This window comes from Salvelinus alpinus, chromosome 30 (assembly GCF_045679555.1).
Source record: "Salvelinus alpinus chromosome 30, SLU_Salpinus.1, whole genome shotgun sequence".
In the NCBI taxonomy this organism is placed as follows: domain Eukaryota; kingdom Metazoa; phylum Chordata; class Actinopteri; order Salmoniformes; family Salmonidae; genus Salvelinus; species Salvelinus alpinus.
In genome coordinates this window covers 10,495,650-10,507,737 of record NC_092115.1, presented here as the reverse complement: position 1 = coordinate 10,507,737, position 12,088 = coordinate 10,495,650, and the positions used below count along the sequence as shown (strand labels likewise).

The 12,088-nt window shown below is 42.7% G+C and overlaps 1 protein-coding gene across 1 annotated transcript in view; it reads right to left on the bottom strand.

Moving 5' to 3' along the window:
- Positions 1-12,088, bottom strand: part of LOC139559790 (metabotropic glycine receptor-like) — a 129,595-nt gene that overhangs the window by 104,379 nt on the left and 13,128 nt on the right. Inside the window, exon 2 of the mRNA XM_071376145.1 lies at positions 11,079-11,184. Coding sequence (XP_071232246.1) covers positions 11,079-11,184 — 106 coding nt within the window. The remainder of the gene's footprint in view (positions 1-11,078; positions 11,185-12,088) is intronic.

Sequence of the window (12,088 nt, the reverse complement as noted above, 5' to 3'; positions counted from 1 at the left end):
AGAGAGAGAGAGAGACAGAGAGAGAGAGAGAGACAGAGAGAGAGAGAGACAGAGAGAGAGAGAGAGTATAGAGGAAGCTTGCCTTGAAGCGCTGGGCATCTTGTTATGACGTGCATTATCTGAATTAGGTCCACAGTATTATACATAGGGAGGAGCGGCTTCTATGGAGGAACTTTCAATGTCTTTGAACTTCCAAGTTGGTTTAACGCTGGACCAGAGCCAACAAGCTTGTGTGTGCAGAGCAGCACTAGAATTAAAAACACGTCTTACATTTTTTGTTGTTAATAAATCCAATATGAAACATGATAACTATAGTATCCTTAACTAGCATTGAAAAAAAGTCATAGATTTTTTCTCTAATTAAACATCTCTTCCAAATTTCTGAATCATGCTTGTAATGTTGTCAGTAGGTTACAGTAATCTATGCTTCAGAGGGGGAGGGGCTACAGTAATCTATGCTTCAGAGGGGGAGGGGATACAGTAATCTATGCTTCAGAGGGGGAGGGGCTACAGTAATCTATGCTTCAGAGGGGAGGGGCAGTTAGCCTAAACACACTGACAGAGATGTTCAGCTGGCAGGCAGACGCTGGAATAAGTTTCTGAATAACAAAGTGAGGGCTTTGCATAGATGCTTTATTGTGATTTTTGTGGGACTGGAAATAAATGCCTGGAATGTAAAATAACTTTATTAACGGGTTCCCATGCTTTAAATCACTTTATTTTTCTGTTTGGTTTCTGTTCCTCAAATCATTTAGTTATTTTCCCGTTTTTGGTTCTGTTCCCTGAACCGGTTCCTACCCTTGCTTCCCATGCAGGCTCCTTATATCTGGGCTAATTATATCTGATCAATAATGACAAACTTCCTGGCATTGCCAACTTAGATGGAAAGCTACTGAGGATGGTAGCTGACTCTATAGCCACTTCTATCTGTCATATTTTTAATCTGAGCCTAGAGGAAAGTCTTGGTCCTCAGACCTGGAGGGAAGCCAAAGTCATTCCGCTACCCAAGAGTGGTAAATCAGCCTTTACTGGTTCTAACAGCAGACCTATCAGCTTGCTGCCAGCTCTTAGTAAACTGTTGGAAAATATTGTGTTTGACCAAATACAATGCTATTTCTCTGTACAAACAAATTAACAACAGACTTTCAGCATGCTTATAGAGAAGGGCACTCAACATGTACTGCACTGACACGAATGACTGATGATTGGTTGAAATAAATTGATAATAAGAAGATTGAGGAAGCTGTAATGTTAGCTTTCAGTGCAGCCTTAGATATTATTGACCATAACCTGTTGTTGAAAAAACTTAAGTGCTATGGCAATTCAACCTCTGCCATATCGTGGATTCAGAGCTATCTATCAAATAGAACTCAAAAGGGTTTTCTTTAATGGAAGTGTCTCTAATGTCAAACATGTAAATTGTGGTGTACCGCACGGCAGCTCTCTAGGCCCTCTACTCTTTTCTATTTTCACCCATGACCAGCCACTGGCTTTAAACAAAGCATGTTGTCCATGTATGCTGATGATTCAACTATATACGCATCAGCAACCACAGCTAATGAAGTCACTGAAACCCTTAAAAAAGAGTTTCAGTCTGTTTTGGAATGGGTGGCCAGTAATAAACTGGTCCTGAACATCTCTAAAACTAAGAGCATTGTATTTGGTACAAATCATTCCTTAACTGCTAGACCTCAGCTGAATCTGGTAATGAATGGTGTGGCTGTTGAAGAAGTTGAGGAGACTAAACTACTAAATTATTATGGTAAAAATGATGTGGGTAAAACGAAGCGCAAATTAAAAGTATGAATCTCGGAGCATCGTACCACCATTAGGTGCAAAAACTCGACGTATCCAGTTGAGGCCCACTTTTTGGAAGTGAACCACTTGATTTCGTCCCTACGTTATATCGGCATCGAACACTTCACCCTCCCTAGGAGAGGGGGTGACCTCGACAATTTATTGTTAAAACGAGAGGCTGCCTGGATCTTTAATTTCTCAACGTAGACTTTGCTCTGAAGCCATTCTTGTGACTATTGTGCTTTTGCTATTCATTGTAAATGTTTGTAGGCTTATGTAGCCAAATTGTATCTATGATCGTATGCTATCCATTTATGTTTTTTTGTATGCTATTTTAATATATGAGAATTAACCAATGATATCAGGCCACAACTGGCCATATTTACAGACACCTGTGTGTCTTTTGACACTATATAAATGAGTCATCCTGCAGTGTTTGTCATTATACTCGGATGAAGACAGCTTGTCTGTCGAAACGTTGGACATAAATATTTTTGCATCTGAGCTCCTAGAGTGTGCGGCTCTCCTTTTCTTTTTCAAGTGTTCTACTCCGCTAGCCAGCACCTCGCCTAAATAGGTGTGTGTTTCTTTCGCCTCTTAATTAAAAGCTCAAACATGATTTTAAGAATAGTGAAAGGACAAAGGGGGAATAAAAACCCGCTTTTTTAAATCTATTAATATATTAAATAGTTGCCACAAAGTTGTATCTTGTGTGCAGGGATGATTTTGCTTATTGTCGGGCCAGGATGATGGGCGACAGATCCCCTGCGTCAGGACAGAGCAGCACATTGCTCGTCTAAGGGAGGTATCTTAGGGAGAGCTTGAGGGGGTCTTCTAAGGGAGGTGTCTTGGGGAGGTGATGAGCCCTGCATAAACTTTCTATAGCTTTTCAACAAACATGTTGGTGTGATAATAATATTCTATTGGTCAAAACTGGTTGCAACAACGTAATGAGGCCAGGCTGTATACTGGCTGTATAGGGACGCTTTGTTAAAAAATGTTTAACATTTTTCCCATTATGTCTTTATTTGTCATGACAAATATATCTTTACCTGGTTGTTACAGAGATGAGTTGGTTGTAATCTGGTTATAACAGAGACCAATTGGTTGTAATCTGGTTATATAATGTCTTCTCAACCAAAAAGCCCGTTTGCAAACAGATAATTACACATGTTGCCACTAGGGTAATAGAGACAAGAGTGGGAATTGGGACAATGAGTCAATAAGTAGAGATGATTAGGGAGTGACACTTTAAGATGCTGAATAGGAAGTAGAGAAGAAGATAGAACAAGTAAGTGAAGCGGACAGGGAAGGAGGAAGCTAAAACAAATACATTTAAACCAGTTCAAGTTTTGGCCTTGACATAGGCTTATTGATATCACCTATGTGATTGTGTTTCCAGCAAAAGCACAAACACCCCCAAATCAATAGCAAGGCCCTGTAGTAGGGTGCCAACACCAAGGCCCTGTGGTAGGGTGCCAACGCCAAGGCCCTGTGGTAGGGTGCCAACGCCAAGGCCCTGTGGTATGGTGCCAACGCCAAGGCCCTGTGGTAGGGTGCCAACGCCAAGGCCCTGTGGTAGGGTGCCAACACCAAGGCCCTGTGGTAGGGTGCCAACAGCAAGGCCTTGTGGTAGGGTGCCAACGCCAAGGCCCTGTGGTAGGGTGCCAACACCAAGGCCTTGTTGTAAGGTGCCAACAGCAAGGCCTTGTTATAAGGTGCCAACAGCAAGGCCTTGTTGTAAGGTGCCAACAGCAAGGCCTTGTTGTAGGGTTCCCCGCCAAAACAATGCCAAGGGAAACACTAATGTGACTTATAATTACAGGTACCTGACTGATTCATACGGCTCTATATCGATCGCTACTATAATGCCTGTTCCCTCTTTCAAAAGGATCTCATAAGAGATCGCCGGGCATGATTAAGACTTGACTCGATGTGAGATGACAATCACCTGGAGCTCCGTAACCATGGATTCCAGCCCACAGAAGACAAGCGCTGTGGTGAGTCATCGATGTACTTCAAAGAGAAGGAGGCAGAGCATTCAGAATAACTACAATATGGGTATTTTTCAGTGCTCCACAAAGGGGAAGTCTGTGCTTGACAAATGGTTCGCCGGTGCCAATTTACTGTCATGTGTAGCTATGCATGTATGTTCCTCATATGTCCACTTTGTGTCTATACTGTATGTGGACTTTGTGACATGTAGCTATCTATTAAAAATACTAACTACATTTGATTAATTGATTGATTGATTGGTTTATTGATCGATCGATCCAAATATACAGAGCAAAGGAATTGGTAAAGGTGATGCAACAGTAGGTCCCTCAACTCAACTCTAGTAAGGGTTAAAGATCAAGTCTTAAAGAAGCATGATATGATTGGTAGAGTCAATCTGCACAGGATATTGTGCAGCCAGCTATCTGAGACTAAAGGCTATCTGGGACTAAAGGCTATGTGGGACTAAAGGCTATGTGGGACTAAAGGCTAGGTGGGACTAAAGGCTATCTGAGACTAAAGGCTTTCTGGGACTAAATGCTAGGTGGGACTAAAGGCTATCTGGGACTAAAGGCTATCTGGGACTAAAGGCTATCTGGAACTAAAGGCTATCTGGGACTAAAGGCTATCTGGGACTAAAGGCTTTCTGGGACTAAAGGCTATCTGGGACTAAAGGCTATCTGGGACTAAAGGCTTTCTGGAACTAAATGCTATCTGGGACTAAAGGCTATCTGGGACTAAAGGCTATCTGGGACTAAAGGCTATCTGGGACTAAATGCTATGTGGGACTAAAGGCTATGTGGGACCACAGGGTATCTCGGACTAAAGGCTATCTGGGACTAAAGGCTTTCTGGAACTAAATGCTATCTGGGACTAAAGGCTATCTGGAACTAAATGCTATCTGGGACTAAAGGCTATCTGGGACTAAAGGCTATCTGGGACTAAAGGCTATCTGGGACTAAATGCTATGTGGGACTAAAGGCTATGTGGGACCACAGGGTATCTGGGACTAAAGGCTATGTGGGACTAAAGGCTATGTGGGACTAAAGGCTTTCTGGGACTAAAGGCTTTCTGGGACTAAAAGCTAGGTGGGACTAAAGGGACTAAATGCTATCTGGGACTAAATGCTATGTGGGACTAAAGGCTATCTGTGGGACTAAAGGCTTTCTGGGTCTAAAGGCTATGTGGGACTAAAGGCTATGTGGGACTAAAAGCTATGTGGAACTAAAGGCTATCTGGGACTAAAGGCTATGTGGGACTAAAGGCTATGTGGGACTAAAGGCTATGTGGGACTAAAGGCTATGTGGGACTAAAGGCTATCTGGGACTAAAGGCTATGTGGGACTAAAGGCTATGTGGGACTAAAGGCTATGTGGGACTAAAGGCTATGTGGGACTAAAGGCTATGTGGGACTAAAGGCTATGTGGGACTAAAGGCTATGTGGGACTAAAGGCTATGTGGGACTAAAGGCTATCTGGGACTAATGGCTATCTGGGACTAATGGCTATCTGGGACTAATGGCTATCTGGGACTAATGGCTATCTGGGACTAAATGCTATGTGGGACCACAGGGTATCTGGGACTAAAGGCTATCTGGGACTAAAGGCTATCTGGGACTAAAGGCTATCTGGGACTAAAGGCTATCTGGGACTAAACGCTATGTGGGACTAAACGCTATGTGGGACTAAATGCTATGTGGGACCACAGGGTATCTGGGACTAAAGGCTATCTGGGACTAAATGATATGTGGGACAAAAGGCTATGTGGCTATGTGGGACTAAAAGCTATGTGGGACTAAAGGCTATCTGGGACTAAAGGTTATGTGGGACTAAAGGTTATGTGGGACTAATGGCTATCTGGGACTAATGGCTATCTGGGACTAAATGATATGTGGGACAAAAGGCTATGTGGCTATGTGGGACTAAAAGCTATCTGGGACTAAAGGTTATGTGGGACTAAAGGTTATGTGGGACTAAAGGCTATCTGGGACTAAAGGTTATGTGGGACTAAAGGTTATGTGGGACTAAAGGCTATGTGGGACTAAAGGCTATCTGGGACTAAAGGTTATGTGGGACTAAAGGTTATGTGGGACTAAAGGTTATGTGGGACTAAAGGTTATGTGGGACTAAAGGTTATGTGGGACTAAAGGTTATGTGGGACTAAAGGTTATGTGGGACTAAAGGTTATGTGGGACTAAAGGCTATGTGGGACTAAAGGCTATGTGGGACTAAAGGCTATCTGGGACTAAAGGTTATGTGGGACTAAAGGTTATGTGGGACTAAAGGTTATGTGGGACTAAAGGTTATGTGGGACTAAAGGCTATGTGGGACTAAAGGCTTTCTGGGACTAAAGGCTATGTGGGACTAAAGGCTATGTGGGACTAAAGGCTATGTGGGACTAAAGGCTATGTGGGACTAAAGGTTATGTGGGACTAAAGGTTATGTGGGACTAAAGGCTATCTGGGACTAAAGGCTATGTGGGACTAAAGGTTATGTGGGACTAAAGGTTATGTGGGACCACAGGATATCAGAGACCACAGGGATAGGCAGGGCAGATGGTGGATGCTGATACAGCATGACTTGTCAAATCCATCAGTGCTCCTCCACATTGTGCACGAGCCAGTAAGACTCAACTCCCAACTAACAACATGAAAGCAACCCCCAAACTTGACTATCGTATTAATTTAACTAAAATGTATGTCATTAACCCCCCAAAAAGTATAATTAGAAATACTGATGCGTGAATGATTTATTTACTGAAGTATTCATTTGTTTATTCAGCAGTTGATGAATAGTTACGTTAATACAATTGCTTTCCTGAGGGGCATAAGTTAATGTTTGTATTCTATTGGTGAGTAGTAGGCTACTCAGTGCTTGGACCCCCAGGCCCTTACCCTTATTCAAGCTTCTGTCAGTTAGCATCTCTGTTGGGACAGAGAAGAGACTGATAGGAGATGACGTCCACTCACTGGCTGCTGTTAAGCCAAAACACAAGCAGATCCAAAGTCAATGGAGGACAAAGTCCAATGTGCTTTGAAATGTTGTTTAGAAAATATCAACCCCTGTCACAGTGTTTTTGTACTACTCATCTGACATGACAAGATTAGAATTGCTCGCTCGCTCACACACTCACACACACACACACACCTCTTTATTACACACATCACACACACACACCTCTTTATTACACACTCACACACACACACCTCTTTATTACACACATCACACACACACACACACACACACCTCTTTATTACACACATCACACACACACACACACACACACACACACACACACCTCTTTACTACACACATCACACACACACACACCTCTTTATTACACACATCACACACACACACCTCTTTATTACACACATCACACACAATTTAGCTCTCAGAACAAGTGATAATCTAACAATATAACACATCCTGGCAGGTTACTAGGATACATGGAACCTTGGTATGTTCCTTCAGTAGAACAGGGATACATGGAACCTTGGTATGTTCCTTCAGTAGAACAGGGATACATGGAACCTTGGTATGTTCCTTCAGTAGAACAGGGATACATGGAACCTTGGTATGTTCCTTCAGTAGAACAGGGATACATGGAACCTTGGTATGTTCCTTCAGTAGAACAGGGATACATGGAACCTTGGTATGTTCCTTCAGTAGAACAGGGATACATGGAACCTTGGTATGTTCCTTCAGTAGAACAGGGAAACACGGAACCTTGGTATGTTCCTTCAGTAGAACAGGGATACACGGAACCTTGGTATGTTCCTTCAGTAGGACAGGGATACATGGAACCTTGGTATGTTCCTTCAGTAGAACAGGGATACATGGAACCTTGGTATGTTCCTTCAGTAGGACAGGGATACATGGAACCTTGGTATGTTCCTTCAGTAGAACAGGGATACATGGAACCTCTGAATGTTCCTTCAGTAGAACAGGGATACATGGAACCTTGGTATGTTCCTTCAGTAGAACAGGGATACATGGAACCTTGGTATGTTCCTTCAGTAGAACAGGGATACATGGAACCTCTGAATGTTCCTTCAGTAGAACAGGGATACATGGAACCTTGGTATGTTCATTCAGTAGAACAGGGATACATGGAACCTTGGTATGTTCCTTCAGTAGAACAGGGATACATGGAACCTTGGTATGTTCCTTCAGTAGGACTCCCAGAAGAGGGAAAAGCCTAGTAGGGGGAGCACCCAGACAACGAGTATGGTCAATAATTCAGTGTTCTTGCTGCAATCCATTACACTGCATTTATAATACATCATATAGCCAAGGCCATGCCACGCAAGCCTGAACAGCAAGCCTGAACAACAAGCCTGAACAACAAGCCTGAACAACAAGCCTGAACAGCAAGCCTGAACAACAAGCCTGAACAACAAGCCTGAACAACAAGCCTGAACAGCAAGCCTGAACAACAAGCCTGAACAACAAGCCTGATCAACAAGCCTGAACAACAAGCCTGATCAACAAGCCTGAACAACAAGCCTGATCAACAAGCCTGAACAACAAGCCTGAACAACAAGCCTGAACAACAAGCCTGATCAACAAGCCTGAACAACAAGCCTGAACAGCAAGCCTGAACAGCAAGCCTGAACAGCAAGCCTGAACAACAAGCCTGAACAACAAGCCTGAACAACAAGCCTGAACAGCAAGCCTGAACAACAAGCCCGACCCCACCACTAAGTTTTGCTTCAACACATTACACAACACATATTTGAATTTTGCTTCAACACATTACACAACACATATTTGAATTTTGCCTCAACACATTACACAACACATATTTGAATTTTGCTTCAACACATTACACAACACATATTTGAATTTTGCCTCAACACATTACACAACACATATTTGACACACACTTCAAACACAGTACACACACACACACACACACACACACACACACACACACACACACACACACACACACACACACACACACACACACACACACACACACACACTTCACGTCATCAAAAACTCCTGCACTTTGAGGGTGATCAAATATGACGCCCCCCCCCCCGGTGCCAGTCACTAGAAACACTGGTTAAAACCTCCCTGTTCCACTTGCAGAGTATGTTACACCGTATTAAGCTGTGGACAACACGCACCTTCAAGCAATGGTCTATTATTTGCAGCATCCCATATTCAATGCAAATATTGCTACAGAATTCTGTTAATCTTGCTATTTTTTACATAAGAACAAAGATAAAACCCGCCCTCTGCTCCACCAGAGTGATTGACTGTCTACATGGAGACAAACCACATGTCATCCGTTAACTTCGACACCGAGACAATAGATTCCGTTTGGGGAGCATTATTATTAAGAACAGGACTGGTGGTTTTTTCTCTCGTGCCTTCTTTGATTCTCCCAGTAGCAGTACACATCTTGGATGTGTGTTATCTTGCCAAGTACTCTGCAGTTTTATATGCATTAGCAATAACACTCAGAGGGACATACATATTGCTTGCAAAGAAGCTATGTCCTGTATTCTTACTAAGGGCTTTATGTCCTGTATTCTAACTAAGGGCTTTATGTCCTGCATTCTTACTAAGGGCTTTATGTCCTGTATTCTTACTAAGGGCTTTATGTCCTGTATTCTAACTAAGGGCTTTATGTCCTGTATTCTAACTAAGGGCTTTATGTCCTGTATTCTAACTAAGGGCTTTATGTCCTGTATTCTAACTAAGGGCTTTATGTCCTGCATTCTTACTAAGGGCTTTATGTCCTGTATTCTTACTAAGGGCTTTATGTCCTGTATTCTAACTAAGGGCTTTATGTCCTGTATTCTAACTAAGGGCTTTATGTCCTGTATTCTTACTAAGGGCTTTATGTCCTGTATTCTAACTAAGGGCTTTATGTCCTGTATTCTAACTAAGGGCTTTATGTCCTGTATTCTTACTAAGGGCTTTATGTCCTGTATTCTTACTAAGGGCTTTATGTCCTGTATTCTAACTAAGGGCTCTATGTCCTGTATTCTAACTAAGGGCTTTATGTCCTGTATTCTAACTAAGGGCTTTATGTCCTGTATTCTTACTAAGGGCTTTATGTCCTGTATTCTTACTAAGGGCTTTATGTCCTGTATTCTAACTAAGGGCTTTATGTCCTGTATTCTTACTAAGGGCTTTATGTCCTGTATTCTAACTAAGGGCTTTATGTCCTGTATTCTTACTAAGGGCTTTATGTCCTGCATTCTTACTAAGGGCTTTATGTCCTGTATTCTAACTAAGGGCTTTATGTCCTGTATTCTAACTAAGGGCGTTATGTCCTGTATTCTAACTAAGGGCTTTATGTCCTGTATTCTGACTAAGGGCTTTATGTCCTGTATTCTATCTAAGGGCTTTATGTCCTGTATTCTTACTAAGGGCTTTATGTCCTGTATTCTATCTAAGGGCTTTATGTCCTGTATTCTAACTAAGGGCTTTCTGTCCTGTATTCTTACTAAGGGCTGTATGTCCTGTATTCTAACTAAGGGCTTTATGTCCTGTATTCTTACTAAGGGCTTTATGTCTTGTATTCTATCTAAGGGCTTTATGTCCTGTATTCTATCTAAGGGCTTTATGTCCTGTATTCTATCTAAGGGCTTTATGTCCTGTATTCTTACTAAGGGCTTTATGTCCTGTATTCTAAGTAAGGGCTTTATGTCCTGTATTCTTACTAAGGGCTTTATGTCCTGTATTCTTACTAAGGGCTTTATGTCCTGTATTCTATCTAAGGGCTTTATGTCCTGTATTCTATCTAAGATCTTTATGTCCTGTATTCTAACTAAGGGCTTTATGTCCTGTATTCTTACTAAGGGCTTTATGTCCTGTATTCTAACTAAGGGATTTATGTCCTGTATTCTTACTAAGGGCTTTATGTCCTGTATTCTATCTAAGGGCTTTATGTCCTGTATTCTATCTAAGATCTTTATGTCCTGTATTCTAACTAAGGGCTTTATGTCCTGTATTCTTACTAAGGGCTTTATGTCCTGTATTCTAACTAAGGGATTTATGTCCTGTATTCTTACTAAGAGCTTTATGTCCTGTATGATTGTTTTGTACGGATGGATGGAGAAATGGAGGAATGGATGGACAGATGAATGTATGGAAGGAGGAATGGATGGATGCATGGATGGATGGATGTATGGATGTCTGGACAAAGGGATGGAGGGAGGAATGGATGGATGGATGGATGGATGGATGGATGGATGGACGGAGAGATGGATGGAAAGTTGGAAGGATTAATGGACGAACTTAAGGATCAGAGAAGTAGACTCACATCCATGCTGGTCAGATTACAGCGGTGAGTTCCAGCAAACCAGCCACTGCTGGAGCACTGGTCAATGTCCACATCCTGGAGGTTGACGTCCACTCGAACCACACCCCTGTAATAGGAGAGACAGAGAAAGAGAGACAGAGACAGAGAGAGATATAAAGAGAGTGGGTGGGTGGAGAGAGGTGAGGGAGAGAGAGTGACAGAGAGACAGAGAGACAGACACAGAGAGACACAGAGAGACAGAGAGAGGGTGGGTGGAGAGAGGTTAGAGAGAGAGAGAGAGAGAGAGAGAGGGTGGAGAGAGGGTGGAGATAGAGAGAGTGGTTAAAGAGAGGGAGAGAGAGAGAGAAAGGGTGGAGAGAGGTCAGAGAGAGAGAGAGAGGTTAGAGAGATAGAGAGAGAGAGAGGGTGGAGAGAGGTCAGAGAGAGAGAGAGGTTAGAGAGATAGAGAGAGAGAGAGGGTGGAGAGAGGTCAGAGAGAGAGAGAGGTTAGAGAGATAGAGAGAGAGAGGAGAGAGGGTGGAGAGAGGTCAGAGAGAGGTTAGAGAGATAGAGAGAGAGAGAGGGTGGAGAGAGGTCAGAGAGAGAGAGAGGTTAGAGAGATAGAGAGAGAGAGAGGGTGGAGAGAGGTCAGAGAGAGGTTAGAGAGATAGAGAGAGAGAGAGGGTGGAGAGAGGTCAGAGAGAGGTTAGAGAGATAGAGAGAGAGAGAGGGTGGAGAGAGGTCAGAGAGAGGTCAGAGAGAGGTCAGAGAGAGCAGTTAGCTTCAACTCAGACGTCTCTTTTAGTGTCAGATAGAGAATGAATTGAATTGAATTGAATTGAATGAAAGAAGGGCAGAGGTTCCATTGTGACCTCATCATAACAGGGTCTCACTTTGGTCCAATTCCTACAGATGAACTATTATCCAGGCAAAAACTGGTATGAGCATCAAATACCACTCAATGAGGGTATATCTTCCAATTTAATGTCAATTGCAACAAAAAACAATGTCCTGTGTATAACGTTAATATG